Source organism: Podarcis pityusensis (genome assembly GCF_964106645.2).
Source record: "Podarcis pityusensis genome assembly, chromosome: 5".
NCBI lineage: Eukaryota > Metazoa > Chordata > Lepidosauria > Squamata > Lacertidae > Podarcis > Podarcis pityusensis.
In genome coordinates, this window is record NC_138032.1 from 6,328,620 (window position 1) to 6,348,087 (window position 19,468).

The window sequence follows — 19,468 nt, forward strand, 5'->3', positions numbered from 1 at the left end:
GAAAGTAGGAAAAACCACTGGGCCGGTAAGATACAATCTAAATCAAATCCCTTATGAATATACAGTGGAAGTGAGGAACAGGTTTAAGGACTTAGATTTGGTGGACAGAGTGCCTGAAGAACTATGGATGGAGGCTCGCAACATTATACAGGAGGCAGCAACGAAAACCATCCCAATGAAAAGGAAATGCAAGAAAGCGAAGTGGCTGTCCAACGAGGCCTTACAAATAGCGGGGGAGAGAAGGCAAGCAAAATGCAAGAGAGATAGTGAAAGAAACAGGAAATTGAATGCAGATTTCAAAAAAACAGCAGGGAGAGACAAGAAGGACTTCTTAAATGAGCAATGCAAAGAAATAGAGGAAAACAACAGTAAGGGAAGAACCAGAGATCTGTTCAAGAAAATTGAAGATATGAAAGGAACATTTCGTACAAAGATTACCATAATAAAAGACAAAAGTGGAAAGGACCTAATAGAAGCAGAAGACATCAAGAAGAGGTGGCAAGAATACACAGAGGAATTATACCAGAAAGATATGGATGGCTCGTAGTGTGGTTGCTGACCTTGAGCCAGACATCCTGGAGAGTGAAGTCAAATGTGCCTTAGAAAGCACTGCTAATAACAAGGCCAGTGGAAGTGATGGTATCCCAGCTGAACTATTCAAAATTTTAAAAGATGATGCTGTTAAGGTGCTACACTCAATACGCCAACAAGTTTGGAAAACTCAGCAGTGGCCAGAAGATCGGAGAAGATCAGTCTACATCCCAATCCCAAAGAAAGGCAGTGCCAAAGAATGCTCCAACTACTGCACAATTGCACTCATTTCACACGCTAGCAAGGTTATGCTTAAAATTCTACAAGGAAGGCTCAAGCAGTATGTGGACCGAGAACTCCCAGAAGTGCAAGCTGGATTTAGAAGAGGCAGAGGAACCAGAGACCAAATTGCAAACATGCGCTGGATTATGGAGAACGCTAGAGAGTTCCAGAAAGACATCTACTTCTGCTTCATTGACTATGCAAAAGCCTTTGACTGTGTCGACCACAGCAAACTATGGCAAGTTCTTAAAGAAATGGGAGTGCCTGATCACCTCATCTGTCTCCTGAGAAATCTCTATGTGGGACAAAAAGCTACAGTTAGAACTGGATATGGAACAACTGATTGGTTCAAAATTGGGAAAGGAGTACAACAAGGCTGCATATTGTCTCCCTGCTTAACTTATATGCAGAATTCATCATGCGAAAGGCTGGGCTGGATGAATCCCAAGCCGGAATTAAGATTGCCGGAAGAAATATCAACAACCTCAGATAGGCAGATGACACAATATTGATGGCAGAAAGTGAGGAGGAATTAAAGACCCTTTTAATGAGGGTGAAAGAGGAGAGCGCAAAATATGGTCTGAAGCTCAACATCAAAAAAACGAAGATCATGGCCACTGGTCCCATCACCTCCTGGCAAATAGAAGGGGAAGAAATGGAGGCAGTGAGAGATTTTACTTTCTTGGGCTCCATGATCACTTCAGATGGTGACAGCAACCACGGAATTAAAAGACTCCTGCTTCTTGGGAGAAAAGCAATGACAAACCTAGACAGCATCTTAAAAAGCAGAGACATCACCTTGCCAACAAAGGTCCGTACAGTAAAAGCTATGGTTTTCCCAGTAGTGATGTATGGAAGTGAGAGCTGGACCATAAAGAAGGCTGGTCACAGAAGAATTGATGCTTTTAAATTATGGTGCTGGAGGAGACTCTTGAGAGTCCCATGGACTGCAAGAAGATCAAACCTATCCATTATGAAGGAAATCAGCCCTGAGTGCTCACTGGAAGGACAGATCGTGAAGCTGAGGCTCCAATACTTTGGCCACCTCATGAGAAGAGAAGACTCCCTGGAAAAGACCCTGATGTTGGGAAATTTGGAGGGCACAAGGAGAAGGGGACAACAGAGGACGAGATGGTTGGATAGTGTTCTTGAAGCTACCAGCATGAGTTTGACCAAACTGTGGGAGGCAGTGGAAGACAGGAGTGCCTGGCGTGCTCCGGTCCATGGGGTCACGAAGAGTCTGACACGACTAAATGACTAAACAACAACAACAAAACTGTCAGAGACTGCTTCTTGTGTGGGAGAGCCTACCAACCTGACAGCTTGTCAAATCTCTCTTCTCTCACACACCGAGGGACGATAGAGAGCAGAATGCAAGGGCAAGTACCTGAGGGTGTGGACACAATGGGGGCTGGAGCAGCGGGAGTGGGGGCAGGAGAGCCCAGGGGTGCCATAAATGAACTGCAGCAGTACAGCTGACAGCTGAAATCACAGCTAGATACCCTCACCGGGCCCTCGGCGAACAAAGACTGCATTTAGAGGCAGAAAGGACTCTCAGAGCCTGTAAAATGCCTGTTTCCAACCCCTCTAAATACGCAGGTTACCTGGCGGACTATCTTGCCTTTAAAACGAAGCTCTCTATTTTCTGGACGTGAGAGCAGTGGATTTTAAGTCTGATAAGGAGAGAGTGTTAGGATATTTCCGTTCCACCTTAAAAAGGGAGCAGGTTGTTGTGTCACAGCCTGCGTATTTCCTGTTCACAGGATGTTTTCTGTTTCGTTCTCTCTCTCTGTGCCTGAGACATCCAAGCAGGCAGTCATGTTTTTTCTTTGTTCTGACCAACGCTGAATAAAGTTGTAAATAATGCTCTCCTGAGTGCATCTTTCGTTGTGCGAACTCTGCTGAAAGAGCATGCAACAGCCTTGGAATGTGGCATGTTATTTCTGAGGCTCGTGTCGCTAATTGACTGATACTGTATCTACGGGAGATCAATGGATCGTCCGGAGATGGCGTGGGGGCATGATGGCCTTTGTCTCCCTGGCAGTATCCCAACAGAGAGTGCCATATTTAATTGGCATGATAGAAGGCAATGCTAAAGGATGGACAATTCCTCTAATGGCAGCCAAGCACCGCACCCTCTCAAACCTGGGGGAGTTTTTGGAAACTATGGATGGAATCTTTAATGATCCGCTGCAGAATGCTACCTCTGCACAACAACCGTTAAACCTTCACCAGGGGAGTGATTCTGTCTCCACGTTATGGACTGCATTCAACTTGTTAGTTCAAAAGCTTGGGTGCCAAGCAAACAGTCAGCTTTTGGCAGCCATGTTCTGGGTGGGGTGGAACGAATTGATATTAGATGAACTGGCGAGAATGCTGCCCATGGACACTTTGGATGATGTGGTCCGAGCTTCACTGAAGCTTGGACTGAGGCAGTAGCAGTGGAAGTTGGAGAAGAGGAGGCAAGTACGACCCATGTTTGTGAAAAGCCACATTCCTAACATGCCTGAGCAGAGAGTTGGCAGCATGCCCAGATAGGGAGACTTTCCAGAGCAGATGCAACTGGGCTCAGCAGGGAGGGGGAACCCTGAAACAGCTTGGCTGGAGGGGGGCCAAGGTCACAAACGTTGCTTTGCATGTGGGCAATCTGGGCATTTGGCAAGACAGTGTCCAAGCAAGAAGACTGGGGGTTTTCTGTCTGGGGCTTGTGTAGAGGGACGTCCAAAATCTAAGGAAGCACTGGTGGGAAACGGGAAGCCCCAGTCCATGAAGGAGGCCGGCAGCTGGGAAGGAAGTCAGTAAAGAGCTCTCAGATTGAAACAGCGGTTCCTGGGATCGTGGTGCCAGTGACACTACAACTCCCAGACAGCTGCAGGGTGCAGGTCTAGGGACTCATAGACTCAGGGGCTTCCCTGGACTTTTTAGACTCAGACTTTGTGGAGCAGCAGAAGCTGGGCACACAGCGACAAGAAGTCCCATTGGAAGTGCAACTAATTGATGGCAGGCCATTGGTGGGGAGGCAAGTTGCCTATGCCACATGGCCCATGGGGGTGGAGTTGTCAGGCCACAAGGAGACAATGATGTTTCACATCACCACGTTAGCTCACAAAGCATGATCCAGTAATAGCATGGGGGCAGCGTTCTTTAACGTTTGATTCAGCTTACTGCCAAGCACACTGCTTAGGGTTCGAAGCGCCAATAGAGGTAGGAGCAAAGGGGCAGAGGTAGGGGGGGAAACTCATGGGGAAGGAGAGCTCCATACCCCCACGGTATAAGGCCTATAGGGATGTGTTCTGTGAAAAAGGAGGCAGATAAGTTACCCACCCCACAGACCTCATGACTGCAAAATAAACTTGGTGCCTGGTGCCAAGATACCCACCTATACCCATCTATATTCCATGCCGGAAGCAGAATTAGCCAATTTGAGGGAGTTTCTGAAGAAGAACTTGGAACGTGAGTTTATTAGGCTGTCATGAGCACCTGGTGGGTCACCAGTGTTCTTTGTGAACAAGAAAGACACCCCAGAAAGATGTCTCGTGGTGATCTACAGAAAAACCAAGAGCCTCATGATTCCTAGTCAATACCCCTTGCCACATATTGGTGACCTGCTGGAGAAGTTAAGGTCGGTGAAATTTTTTCCAAGCTGGACCTGAGGGGGGCATACAATTTGATACATGTGAGACAAGGAGACAAGTGGAAAATGGCTTATAATACCAGATTTGGAAGCTTTGAATACTTAGGTATGCCTTTGGGGCTACAATTGGGCACGGCCACATTCCAGGTGTTCATCAATCATGTACTGGCAGATTTATTGGACAATACAGTTTTGTGTTACCTAGATGACGTGCTGATCTACTCTGAGAACCCAGAAGAGCACATGTGACACGTGACGGAGGTGCTGCATAGACTAAGGACACACCACCTCTATGCGAAATTGGAAAAGTGCCAGTTTCATGTCAAGGGGGTGGAATTTGGGGTTATCACGTCTCTCCTGAAGGGGTGTACATGGACCTAGCCAAGGTGCAGGCAGTGTTAGATTGGCAGAAGCCAAAGACTAAGAAAGACTTACAGAGATTCTTAGGCTTTGCTAATTATTACCACAAGTTCGTGCCAAATTATTCTTGGCTCATGGCTTTCCTTACAGACTGCTTGAGGAGCAAGAAGCCGTTGTTCTGGACAGAGGAGGCACAAGATGCATTTGAGAAGCAGCGGAGGAGTACCTGCACCACACAGATCCACATCGGCCAATGGTGGTGGAGAGGGGTGCGTCAGAAAGTGCCATAGGAGCTGTGTTGCTACAAGAAGACCGTAACGGAGATTTGAGGCTGTGTGCCTTCTACTCCCAAAAGTTGAACGCTTCAGAACGGAATTACACCATTTGGGAGAGAGAATTGCTCACCATAAAAGAAGTGCTGGGGGTGTGGAGACATTTCCTCAAAGGAGCACAACACCAAGTGGAGGTACACGGACCACAAGAACTTAGAACACTGGCAAATGGCGAGGCATCTGAACCAGAGGCAAATTAGATTGGCACAGTTTTTTTGCTCTTTTCGACTTCCGAATCTGATACATGCCGGGGCACCAGAACCAGAGGGTGGATGTCCTGTCCCGGAAGCTGGAGTATCTGGAGGGAGAGTCAGCCACCGGGCTGAGGCATATTCTGAAACCGGAACAGTTACAGCTGGTGGCAGCTCCCATAGTTGAAACTGCAGACTTCAAGAGACAGATGGAAGTGGATCGGGACTTCCGGGGTGGCGCCATCGGCAATGGCAGACTCCCTCCGAACTGGAGGGACCAGCTCCGCATGAAACGGATCTCTTCCGCTGCGGCGAAGCGGGGACCCTTCTGGAAATCACAGGCGGATGAAGCCTGTGACCGTGGGACTCGGCGGGCACCCTTAGCGCCCCCCCAACCCGCAAAGGAACCCACAAACGGGCTCCGAAGCGAAGAGGGGGAAGTGGCGCGGTGCTGTGAGTCAATCGCTTTTCCTGCAGAGCGAAGCCTCATAGCCGTTGCCGGAGAGCGCTGCCTTTTTCCTGGGACAATTTGGCATCTAAAATAACCAACCGTGAGTACTGGAACATTGAATATCTGGACTTTAAATAAGAACTGGAGAAATAGAAAGGAATTTGGACTTAAAAATTTACCCTAATTTGGTACTGAAACGGAAAGGTTTAAACAGGAAGTCAGCCTTCCGTTTCCCTGTAGCCAGAACAAAGCAAAGACAACGCAAACTAGAGCTTTAAAAATCACTCTTAAAGGATTGACTTTCATCATTTAAAATCGCTGAATCCCCCTTCGGTAGCAGGAGAAGAAGGGGGAGCTTTTTTCGAGCTGTTTAAACCTGCAGAAGTGAATCTAAAGCAAAGTAATTTTCCACCGTCCTGATCCTGGAGCGGGGTGTCAGAATTGACGTTTGAAGCTCACTGACCAGAAACAAATGTCTTTGACAGATAGTTAAAAGAAGAGAAACATAGTGACTCCATTGCTCCCTTTCGCATCTTAAAAGAACAAATATGGACAAAATATATTAAAAAAGAAACTTTGTTGCTATTGTTTTTAAGAGAAAGAACAATCAGAACTTTTTCACCCTAGAGGGGAACTGTGAAATTGTAACTAATCCCTGGGAGCTTGCAGCTGTCACTGATTACAACCGTGGGAAAGGGTTTGTGACCTTGCAGGACAATGTCTGCAGAAGCACTGTTGGGTGCTTTCTGCAAAATAAATGCCCTATTGGATCAGTTAAGCCAGAAGACGGATTTGATGACGAATACGGCCAGAACCTTTGAACAGGTAGTGGGAAACTATATGGAGCCCACCCAGGAACTAAAACAGGAGCGTGCCATGACAGAACAGCTGAGAGATGAGGATTCTGCTGAATCTTGGGCGCCAGAGACGGAAGGAGCTGCGGCCCAGCAGGAATATAAATTTTTGGATTTGACAAATGAACTTGGAAAAGACCAGACTTGGAAAGAAAAAATTTGGTTTGGTTTGGAAATGGGGGGGTGGATAGACCCCCCCTATACAGGGAGATTTGGACTTTTCGAGTCTGGAAAGGGGCCGTCAGATGTCTGGAGCAGTGGGGGCTTTCAACTTTGAAGGAAATCTGGAACATGTTTTTAAATACTACATCGAGTCTAGTCTGGACTATGGAAAAGGGACTGTTTTGTTGAAAAGGGTCAAAAACATTACCAAGCTGGAGTTCCCACGAATAAAAGGAAAATATGAAGAAGAGCGGTGGAAGGGACATGGAAGAGACTTGAGGGCCTCAGATATAAGATTGCCAGGTTAATGTGCTAGATTAATAGGACAAAAAGGACTGACAAAACCCGGGACCAGGAGGAAGGGAGGCTGGAGGAAGTTTGGATTGCTTAAGTTTCTATTTCTATCATTAGGACTGTTTTACAAAATTGATGAATGTTAGGAAAATGTTGAAATGAAATTATTTGGCTCTTATAAAAATGTTTAAAGAATTAGATAAGAATGTTATGGTTAGGAGAAGTTGGTAAAAATTAAGATTTAAGTTTTAAACTTTTTTTATATATAAGATAAGATGAAAATAGACTAAGGTAATGTAAGGACATAATATTATGAATTATGGAAAGGATTTGCTGTGACTATTATAAATCAGGATACAGGAAAAGGGAGGAGGAGGAGGTCAAGGAAAGAAGGTATTGAAAGTGGAGAATTGGAGAATGATGGTTTTACTTTTCTTTTTCTTTTTTTGTCTTGTTTCTTTTTTTTGTGTGATTTTAAAATTTTTTCTCAATAAATATCATTTAAAAAAAAAAAGGAAGTGGATCGAATAGTACTCTTCTAATCCTGTATGATGACTTTATCTCCCCCCAAAAAATTCCAACCATTCCTCCATGTTTAAAAACAATAAATCCTTCATTTCTATTTTAACAGGAAACTCTCCTCTGTAGTCTTTTATTTTAAAATAATCCATAGTTATTTACTTGTATATTCATTATTTTACACCCAGTTGTATATCTTGCGATCACATTTCCTGTATGGAAATTTAGCAAGAGAAAAAGAAAAGAACTTCCATTTCTACCACTTCCATTCTTTTCCCAATAGCATCACTAGAAGCTTGATAGAGCTTCCCTCTAAATTCCCTCCAATTTGTACCCAGAATCCTTTCTGCATCATCTTGTAATGCTTTGCTTTAGAGAGACTAAGCGGCTCTTACATGCAAGGGTATGAACTTCAGTAAAAATTGTTCTGAGATGGCAACTTTTTACATTGATTTCTGCAAGTAATAATTTCTCATTGATTTTCCATAGGTATTGTATTATCAAATGGTCACACCTGGAGGCAACAGAGACAGTTTGGTGTAGTTACTATGCGGAAGTTGGGGTTGGGGAAGAAAGGCATGGAGCACCAAGTAGCAGAGGAGGCTCATCAGCTCGTGGAGGTTTTTGCACGTTCAAAGGGTATGTGATGCTAGGTGATGGTGCTGAGCTGGCGTATGAAGATTTATTTGTGTACTACCTCTGTCCATTTTAGAAAGGAATGTGATATGTTTTTCTTGGTTCCTAAAGGAGATCCCAGCAGTTTCTCTTGGCCACCATAAAATCCTACTCTCAGTATGAACAGGAGCAGCTGAACTAGAATCATAGAATCATAGAATCATAGAGTTGGAAGAGACCACAAGGGCCATCGAGTCCAACCCCCTGCCAAGCAGGAAAACCCCCTGCCAATAACATTATTTTAATTTTATTTTGCAGGACAGCCACTTGATCCCTCCATGCCCATCACTAATTCAGTCTCCAACGTGATATGTGCTGTGGCTTTTGGGCACCGGTTTGCTCTTGAAGATGAACAGTTCCAGAAGCTGATAGAAGCCATTGATTTTATCCTACAATTTGTATGCAGCTTTGTTCATGGTGTGAGTAGTCATTTTCATTTCTACTATGCGAAAGAGGTCTCCCTAAATACCACAAATCAGTATTTTGAAATTGATCTGAGATAAGGGCCACTTACTGTCTCACAACCTGATCAATTTCTCATGATTACCATTGAGATTTTTTTTAAAAAGGAGTAGGAAGAATTTGTCCACTACAGAAGACTCTTTGGAGGAAAGATGGGATAAAAATGGAACAATGGCCTTCAGAACAGGTCATCGAGAGCCCACCAAGGGGAAGAGAGGGGAACCAAATAATCTTCTCAAGAAGCGAATTACTTAGTTTTGTTGCCATCATGGAAAACTAAATGTATCTACTCTCTAGCCACTTAGCAATGACAATGATGATGGTGTCCATGGTGAGGCCCCTGCAGCCAGCCTTGGCTGGAGGTTTTTAAACGTAAGAGAGACCTGCAACTCAAGCACTGTCCCTACTGCTAAGGAAAGCAGCTCCCTTCTGTATGACCCAACTAAACCCTTTTTGCCAAACTTAAGTTCAAGTCTCCACATTTCTACATACATTCCTGATCTTTAAAAAAAAAGGACTCATGAAACTTCATCAGCATTTTTCTGCTAATTTATCCTAATGCACACATTTGTTTGCAATTTTGCCCAATATACACATTTCTGCAAAGCAGTATATTGTAGGATTGCATGTTATTTTCAATATTATATGCATTTTAAGGCACACAAAACCATATCATTGCATTTCCATTTCTGTAAGCATCACTTGACTGGGAAACTACAGGCAAATTTATATCAGCATTCAAGGCGCATTTTGCAAAAAGGAATTTTATTACTGTGAGCAGTTTCTGAGCTCTGGGCACAGTATTAAGCCTAAATTTTCAGATTAAAACTGCAGAATGGAAGGAAAGGAGGACCTTTTTCTGCCTCCTCACTTCCAGCTTTAATATCTCAGTTTTTAACATTGCTTTATATTAGTCCAATTTTTATTTTCTAGCTCCTTATGCATTCAGAAAATGTAAGTAATTGGTCTTTAATGAGAAAACAAGGAACAAGAAAAAACATCCTTCTTCAAGGTTTAGTTTTTTGTAATGAAAGATCAGAATTACTTGACTGGCAAACTGGAAGATTTAATAAATACAACTAAAAATTAAAAAATGGAGAAGTGTACATTTTGAACGATGGCTGTCTTTCCATTTGTGTATTAGGCAAATTTGCTTTTAAATGTGAACTTACTTGAATTCCCCCCACACCCTGTTCTCCACCCACACTCACCTACCATAAAAGGCCACTAACTTGTTCCAGGAGGGATCCCCTGATTGTGCCCAGTTTTGGAATGGTGCCTGGGAGCTGGGAAAATATTTTGAGCCATAGTTTTCTTTCACATTTTCATCTAGGGATAATTCACAGAATCCAATCATTGTGAGATTCCAGAGAAGCGATAGACACCTTCCTTCTTCTTAGTGAGAAACTAATATGCTAGCCCTGAAGAAGAATGCAGATCATGTTTTTTAAAGTGCTAATCCAAAGCACAAAGAGTGTGACCAAGCTTCCTCATGGTAATGGCAGCATTTCTGCTATCTTTCCTTTAGCTTTGTGAAATTCTCCCATGGCTCATGAAACATCTCCCAGGGCCCCACAAGAAGGCCTTGTCCTGCATGGAGATGGTGCTTTCATTTGCAAAGGAGGAGATAGAGAAGCATAAGGAGAATCAGTCTCTGCATGATCCACAGGATCTCATTGATTTCTATCTATTTCAGATGGAGAAAGTAAGTATCAGCTTTGAAGCTGAATACTGCTCATCCAAGGAATCATTACATTCCCTGTTATAAGTGAATACTAATCTCTTGCCTGGAAACCAGCATCTTTTTTCCTGAATCTCAGTTGAAAATGGCATTGAGTTCCCCCCAAATATTTCTCATAGTCAATTTAGTCGCTAAAGTGAGTTGACACCCATCCATTAGCATTGTTAGAAATGTGAGTGGAAAGAAGTGGAAACCTAAGTGTGTTAAGGGGTCTTGCCTATGGAGCATTCCCTCTCTACATAAATTTCTTTGGATTGATGTTCATCTGACATTCAAATGTGGACTGAGAAAACAGAAAATCCTAAACAAAATGCTCTTAAACTAGAGTATGACTTCAAATTCCTGTCTCATCTATCTTCATATACTAGAAAGGACAAATGTAAATTCATCTATCACTCTCTGAACAATGCTTATCATGATGACAAACGAATGGTGAAATATGTTTAGTGTTAAATACCACATTTCACCATAATTGTCACATTTTTATGCCAGTTATTCCTTTCAAAAAAGGGGGGGTGCGATGATTATTTGGTGAAAAACCAAGGCACGACCCTTATGTGAGGAAACTGTTTTTATTAACAAACATAATTATGTTTCTATTGCTTATTACTTGTTACTAACTGTTTTTGGTGTGATTAGGATTCATGGAATACGCATGAACAGGTAAAGGTAAAAGGTAATTCAAATTGGGGCAAGGCAAATGCATGCACAGGGCCGGCCCATCCATGTGGCAGGCTGTGAGAGCTGCCTTGGGCAGTGGAATGCCAACAGGAGGCATCTCTGGGGATGTGCTGCCTAGCCAGCCGCTAGTGTAGAAGCAAAGGGGGCAGCTTCTGGCAAGATTTCACCAAAATCTTTCAAGATCTCACCTAGCCCCCAGTTGCTGTTGCCACTTTGTGGGCACTGCTGTGCAACCCAGGTAAGCAGGAAGCAGCAACAGTACAGCGGTGGTGACAACATATTCTCATTTCACCTCAGGCGGTGTAAGAGGACACCCCACCCCTCAGGAAGCATGTGTGGGTGGTATGATAATAAGTGTGTGGGGGGGGGGGAAGTAAAGTAAGTGCTCAAGGACAAATTGTAAGGCATGTAAATGACATGTCACTTTCCCCATTTTCAACACCAGAGCAAGAATGACCCAGAGTCCACCTATGATGAAGAAAACTTGGCTCAGTGCATTTTTGACCTCTTTGTAGCAGGGACAGAGACAACCACCGGTTCTCTGAAATGGGCACTTCTCCTCCTGGCAAGTCATTCAGATGTCCAAGGTGAGAGAGGAGAGCCAGGACTTCTCTTGATCACTAGGGTGTAGCATAGTTCTTTAAAGGTTTCATACTGAAAAGAGTTAAAAGTGAGTTTATGATGTAAGTTTTGGAAGCCAAATGTTATTGAAATAAGCTAAAAGTTTTTGACTTACATGTCTGGAAAGATCATTCTCCCCCCCCCCCACTTTTATGGAACCTATAATTGTAGGGTTGGACCCCAAGGGTCTCCTGCCTCTCCGTGCTCCACTACATGAGGGACACGGGTGGCGCTGTGGTCTAAACCAGTGATCCCCTTGTGCGTGCTGATTACAAGGTTGGCAGTTCAAATCCGTGTGACAGGATGAGCTCCCGTTGCTCTGTCCCAGCTTCTGCCAACCTAGCAGTTTGAAAGCATGCCAGTGCAAGTAGATAAATAGGTACTGCTGCAGTGGGAAGGTAAACACCGTTTCCATGCACTCTGGCACTCATCATGGTGTCCATTTGCACCAGATGTTATATATATATATATATATATATATACACACACACACACACACACACACACACACACACACCGCCCTCTCCAGCCAAGACCGGGCTCAGGGCGGCTAACAACCAATAATAAAAACAAGTTGATTAAAATACAATTTGAAAGATTAAGATACAAAATTAAAAAAATTAGGGAGCAAAATCCTCCTTCATAGGAGTAGAAAGGAAAAAGAAAGAGGGGGAGGGAATCAAACTGATTCTGAGCCAAAGGCCAGGTGGAACAACTCTGTCTTACAGGCCCTGCAGAAAGAAATCAGATCCTGCAGGGTCCTGGTCTCATGAGACAGAGCGTTCCACCAGGCCGGAGCCAGTGTTGAGAAGTGTTGAGAAGCCCCTGGCTCTGATTGAGGCTCATCTAACTTCCTTAGGGCCTGGGACCTCCAGGGTGTTGCTATATATGGACCTTAAGGTCCTCCATGGGGCATACCAGGAGAGGCGGTCCCGTAGGTACAAGGGTCCTAGGCCATGAAGGGCTTTAAAAGTCAAAACCAGCACCTTAAATCTGACCCTGTACTCCACTGGGAGCCAATGCAGCTGGAAAAGTATATATATAATGCAGCTGGAAAAGCATATAAAACTCCCACCGGGCTCCGAAGGCTTGTGGATAGTTTTCTGAAGCCTGGAGAGCGAGAGGGGTCGGTGCGCACCGACCCCTCTCGCTCTCCAGGCTTCAGCAAAAGCCTGCATTCGCCCCATAGGACGTACACACATTTCCCCTTCATTTTTGGAGGGGGGAAAGTGCGTCCTATAGAGCGAAAAATACGCTAAGTAGGAAATATTGAGAGCCAGGGATGGAGAATACACACACACACACACACTACAGACAGCCTTTGATCCCAGCCCTTCAGCAAATCCAGCCAACAGAAACATCTGAGATTATCTTCACTTTCAAAAATTTCACACCTGGGAACTAGAGTGGGGAAGAACCATGGACACAGACTTGAGCTCTTTGGAGGACCAGGTGACCTAAAAATGCAAGAAACTGGAACTCATTCACAGAGATTTATGGAATATGGTCAAAGAAATTAAATGTCCATGTGAATTAAAATGCAGTGTTCACAATAAATATTCTGTTTCCATCATTCTCTTCAGATAAAATGCACAAGGAAATAGAAGATGTCATAGGTTCTGCTCACTCAATCTGCTATCAAGACAAGAAGAAACTGCCCTACACCAATGCTGTGATTCATGAAATGCAGCGCTTTAAATATGTCCTTTTTTTTGGGTTACCTAGGCAATGTACAAAGGATTTGAAGCTGCGTGGTTTTCTCATTCCCAAGGTATAACAGTGTGCTACAACTGCACTCCTGTAGCCCAAGAGCAAAGAGCAGCAGAAGGTTGCATATTGAGAGATGCTGCCAGGCATACAGGAACTTCCTGTCTAGTCAAAAATCTGAAGGGCAAGAGCAGGAGCTCCATCTGCAGACATGTTTCACCATTGGCAAGTGCCATTCCATCGCATTTGAGGCAGGGGAGGAGCCTGAAGTATCCAGAGGTCTCAGCCTGGTTGTGAGCTTTCATTTTAAAAGAGGTGGGGGAAAGTCCTCTTGTGTTCCTGCCTATTCAGAAAGTATTTTAAGGTGAAGAATACAACCCCCCCAAATTATATATATATATATAATCACACATGTCTCTGCAATGATTAGTCTTGGAATAGTGTGGGACAATCCAGAAATGTTTTGATCTGAATGCATTCCAAATCACTTGTTTCTTATTTGCAGGGGACTGTTATTGTTCCTGATCTGCGTTCTGTTCTTCTTGATCCCACACGATGGGAGACACCTGCAGAGTTCAACCCAAATCATTTTTTGGACAAGGATGGACAATATGTGGCTCGAGAAGAATATCTCCTATTTGGTGCAGGTAAACGCAGAAGACCATGCTACGTTGTGGTCTGTAGATGGGCTTACTCGTCTGCTTCCAGGAAATGACATCAGCAGCAGCACATGAGGGAGTGGGCAAGAGCAGAGGCAGCATCTTTCTGGCTGGAGTAGCAGTGTTGGTCAGTAGAATGGGGCAGGGCAGTGGCAAGTTAAGGGCATCTCTGGGTTGGTGGCTTGGGATCCACACATGCACATACACTTATGTGGCCTCCATCTGGACCTCCCTACATTTGCCACCCCTGCCCTGTCCCTGAGAGAGGCAGCACTGCCAGCACCAGGATACTGCTGTTCCCCGTCTCACATCACACTGCAAGCCATCCAACTTCTTTTCAGGCAGCAGGGCTAAGGCTATCTTTTCATGGGGTACTATTTAGCCTGGTTTGAAAGCACACTCAGAACTGATGAAACCATGCCACTTCCTTATTTCTCCTACTCTGAAATCAAAAGAATATTATTCCTGCAGAATTTCAGCAGACATCATCACTGCTAACTTACAAATTCTCCAAAGGTCAGATTCATGTGCTTTTCCATACAGCATTCAGAAATCTAGTTCCTACCAATGTGAGATAAGTCTGACAGGAAGATTACTTTATGCTCTTAACCCCTTTCTGCATTGCAGATCTGGACAGTTGACAAAAGTTTTCCTTTCATTTTTTTAAGTCAAGTTTTAGTGGAAGTTTTATACATAAGACACAATAAACATCATGACAATCTAAAAAGGAAAATAGAAAAAAGATGAGGAAAGGAAGAAAAGAAAGAAAAGAAGAAAAGCAAATTACCTCTGTCAAAATTAAATATTCACCCTTATTCTACACACAGAAAAGTGAGCCCTCCCAGCTCCCACTTGGGACCTAGACCCTCTTCCCCCAGTTTCTAGCCCTTCATTTTCAATCCATCCCCTTCCTCAGTGTATCTTCCTTGATATAAGATAGGGAACTTCAAATTACAGAACAAAACGTAAGTATAACAAGAAGAAGGAAAGGTTAGCACTGACCAGGCTGGGAAATTGACAGCAGCCTTGATGATTTTGCTATCCTATATATGTCTAGTTTTCCAAAGTATTAAGGAGAATGTGTATAACTACAAAGCAATGAACACGGGAAAGTAAATTATTGCTCACTTGCTGTCTTTCACTTGTCCCATCCTCAGGGTCTCGCATATGTTTGGGAATGCAGCTGGCAAAGATCGAAATATTCATCTTCCTCACCAGCCTGCTGAGGGCATTCAGCTTCCAGCTACCAGAAGGAGTCAAAGAGCTCAATCAAGAGGCTATAATAGGGACTACAGCACATCCCCAGCCTTATAAACTCTGTGCTGTTCCCCGTTGCAACACATAAGAAAATAGGAAAATATTAGGGGCTGCACCCCTGCTTCCTCCACTCGGTGACCCCTTGGCCACTCTTGACACATAAACCCCCTAGCATTTCCCCTTCCCTTCCTATCTCATCCCATGCAACTACTGAGGTCTCTTTTCACCTTTGCAGCTCCATTTCTGAAGCCACTTCTCTCTTATCTTCTGCAGCTCTGCTTTGCATCCATTTTCCCCTTCACCCCATCTCCTCCTTTTCTTCAGGCCTTTCATGCCCCTGTTTTCATCTTCATCCCTCTCCCAATGCCTCCTTACTCCCTCCTTTTTGACAACTTTCCTTTGCATCCCCATTCTTACTCTCACACCCTTTCCCCCTCCCCTCTACTTTCCTCAAATCTCCCTTACACACACATTCCCACACCTCCTTCTCTCTCCTGCTTCTGTAGCCCCCTTTCAACCCACACTCCATGCTATGTTATTGTATCTTTAAGATGAGCAGACTACTAAGAGCAGGACTGTCTGTTTGTCCAGTTGAAGAAGGTTAAGTTCCTTTGATGGATACTGTACATGTATGCTTGTTAATAAAATATCTCTTCTAAATCAGTACATTGAACCCAGAACTTCATGTTGAGGACAAGACATGGCATCAGGAGTGTGATACAATGTGTGAAGGCACTATGGAATATTTGAAGGCTTCACATGCTTTATCACAGCTAAGAAATGAAAGAGCGAGAAGCTTAAAACAGATGTTCCCCTGACTTTCACTATCCTTTTTTCTTTTTCTTTTTAAAATAATTTTTATTTGGCTTTACCAATATAAAATTATAGTAATACCACAACACACATCCACAATTAAGATTCCTCCAAATCTCTGAACTTTCCACCTTCCCCTCCATGGGTTCTGTTATTACACCTTCACTTGGGGTCTTGATGGACAACAAGCTTAACGTGAGTCAGCAGTGTGATGCAACAGCAAAAATGCTAATGCTGTTCAAGGCTGCATCAACAGAAATATAGTGTCCAGATCAAGGGAGGTAATAGTTTTCTCATGGGACTCAGCTACATTTGTAAAGTTAAAGCTCCTTATATGCATTATAACACTATGGCACCAGATGGCGGAGTGGAGTCCCATTTTTCTCCAAAGGAACTTCCCTGTATGAAGTTTACAATGCATTTAACTGGGGAAGGATATCAATAATAAAAATGAAAAATTGAGGATATAAGACATTTAGTAACTGATTGTTTACAGCATCACCAATTAAATGATATATTCAAAATGGATAAAAGAAATTGATTTAATATTATATATTTAATATTATATGATGCAGTTGAAAATGATTAACAATGGAACCCATGGAGAGGTGGGGGGAAGTCCAAGGATTCAGAGAATTCTATATGTTTATGATTACAACTATTATTTGAATGTAAATGTTAATTGTAATATTGAATAATAATTTTAAAAATGCAATGCGTTTAACTGAATCGCTTCTTTGATGTGTCTTGATCCAGCCCTGCTCTGGAGGGTAGGACTCAAATCAATGGCTTCATGTTACAAAAAAGAAGATTCAGAAATAAACATATGGAAAAACTTTAAGATTTAAGATTTAAGATTTAAGATTTAAGATTTAAGATTTAAGATTTAAGAGATTTAAGATAAATTTATTGTCATTGTCCGTATATACACAGTATACACAACAACGAAAATCAAACACCCACCCAAAGACCGGGTTCACATACACATTTGCACGTATCTCCAACACTCTCATCCTATTCAGACATAATCTATAAAAACATATCATACTCCAGAATGTAACATAACCTATTAAAGGCATAACATAACCTAAAAACCTGTCTCATTCCTTCCTACTCCCTGCTTGCTATTTCTTGCAACTGGCCCTGAGATCATTATTTAGTGCAATCAGAGCTCTTGGATAGAAACTATTCAGAAGGCGTGTGGTTCGTGTTTTCATTGTCCTATATCTTCTGCCCGAAGGCAACAGTTCAAAGAAGTTGTGAGCAGGATGGGTGGGATCTCTCAGGATATTGTGTGACTTCTTCAAAGTGCGAGACGTGAAGATCTCATCCAGGGTTGGTAGTTGGAGCCCAATAACATTCTGGGCAATTTTAATTATTCTCTGTAAAGCTTTTTTATCCGTTTCAGAGCTGCTCCCATACCACGATAATATACTATAGGTTAAGACACTCTCGATGGTACTGTGATAATAGGACAGAAGTAGGTGCTGAGATAGATTCAGTCCCCTGAGCATTCTCAGGAAATACAACCTCCCCTGCACCTTCCTCACAACCATATTAATATTTGCAGTCCATGAGAGGTCCTCAGAGATGTAAATGCCCAGGTATTTAAAACTACCAACCCTCTCCACCTCCTCGCCATTTATGTGCAATGGTAAAAATACACTTTTCTTTCTCCTAAAGTCAATTATGAGTTCTTTGGTTTTTTTGGTGTTAAGCATAAGATTGTTTTCTTTACACCATTGAATTAACCCCTGTACTTCTTTCCTATAAGCAGTCTCATCGTTCTCACTAATGAGCCCCACCACTGCTGTATCATCCGCAAATTTGATGATTGTGTTGGACTTATACAGTGGGGTGCAATCAAATGTGTACAGGGAATAGAGAAAGGGACTTAGCACACATCCCTGAGGGGCTCCTGTGCTTAATACTAGAGTAGAAGAATAGTAAGGGCCCATTCTCACTGTCTGCGGCCTATCAGTCAGGAAATTCCTTACCCACAGACAGATCTTCTGATGTATACCCAAATTGGTCATTTTAAGAAATAACCTGTCTGGCAGAATTGTATTGAAGGCAGAACTGTAGTCCACAAACAACAGCCTTGCGTAGGTTCCCTGTCGTTCTAGATGACTCAGTACAGTATGGACAGCGATGGAAATAGCATCATCAGTAGATCTATTTCTTCTGTATGCAAACTGGAACGGGTCTAGAGTGGATGGAAGACCAGCCTTAATATGATCTAGCACCAATCTCTCAAAACATTTCATAACGACAGATGTTAAGGCTATTGGTCTATAGTCATTGAGAGATACCACCACTGACTGCTTGGGGACTGGCACTATAATCGATGTCTTCAGGCAGGTAGGGACAGAACCCTGCAACAGGGATAGGTTAAAAATGTCCGTAAACACACCAGCTAATTCTGCAGCGCAGTCCCTAATAGCCCGTCCCATGATTCCATCCGGTCCAGCTGCCTTCCTAATGTTAATGCTCCGAAAGGCACGTTGTACGTCACAGGTCTGTAATAAAAATGGTTGTCTATCAGTAGTAGTTTCTGATGATGTGCTGGTAGCCAATGCTGTAGTGACGGTAGTTCCAGTTCCCACCTCAAAGCGACTAAAAAATTGATTCAGTTGATCAGCCAGGTGCACACTGCTGCTAGCCAGTTCGTTTTTAATATTTTGCCCTGTAATTTGTCGCAGGCCTTGCCATACTCGACGAGGGTCGGAGCTCTCAAAATGTTTTTCGATCCTCCGGCAGTACATAGCTTTGGCGTTCCTAATGCCCTTTTTCAATTTGGCTCTGGCTTCTCTATACTGTTGCGCATCACCAGAGTGAAAAGCAGCATTTCTTGCCTTTAACAGAAGATACACATCCCTGTTTAGCCAGGGCTTGTTGTTAGGGAACACCCGTATTTGTTTGGTGGTAGTGACAACATCAATGCAGCTTTTAACGTAGAACAGTACTGTTGAAGCGTATGTGTCCACATTATTCTCCACAAAAAGCGACCACTCGGTGCTCCGAAAGCAATCTTGAAGTTGCTCAGATGCACCTACTGGCCACACTCGTATCTCTCTAGTTGATGGTCTAATTCTGCGTACGAGAGGTCTATATGATGGTATCATAAGTAAAGATATGTGGTCTGACTGCCCCAAATTGGGCAAGGGCTTGGTCTTGTATCCATGCATGATGTTACTATATACTCGGTCCAGGGTATTTCCCCCCCTAGTGGGACAATCAAC

The 19,468-nt window shown here is 43.4% G+C and overlaps 2 protein-coding genes across 3 annotated transcripts in view; one reads left to right on the plus strand and one right to left on the minus strand.

Moving 5' to 3' along the window:
• LOC308478396 (cytochrome P450 2J5-like) overlaps positions 1 to 16,955 on the plus strand; it is a 185,681-nt gene extending 168,726 nt beyond the window's left edge. For both annotated transcript variants that reach the window (XM_081008088.1, XM_081008087.1), the window contains exons 3-9: positions 8,100 to 8,249; positions 8,544 to 8,704; positions 10,276 to 10,452; positions 11,615 to 11,756; positions 13,374 to 13,561; positions 14,003 to 14,144; positions 15,314 to 16,955. In XM_081008088.1, coding sequence (XP_080864214.1) covers positions 8,100 to 8,249; positions 8,544 to 8,704; positions 10,276 to 10,452; positions 11,615 to 11,756; positions 13,374 to 13,561; positions 14,003 to 14,144; positions 15,314 to 15,501 — 1,148 coding nt within the window. In that variant the 3' untranslated portion in view covers positions 15,502 to 16,955. The remainder of the gene's footprint in view (positions 1 to 8,099; positions 8,250 to 8,543; positions 8,705 to 10,275; positions 10,453 to 11,614; positions 11,757 to 13,373; positions 13,562 to 14,002; positions 14,145 to 15,313) is intronic.
• LOC308478401 (cytochrome P450 2J4-like) overlaps positions 1 to 19,468 on the minus strand; it is a 439,957-nt gene that overhangs the window by 361,709 nt on the left and 58,780 nt on the right. The gene's annotated exons all lie outside the window — the stretch shown is intronic.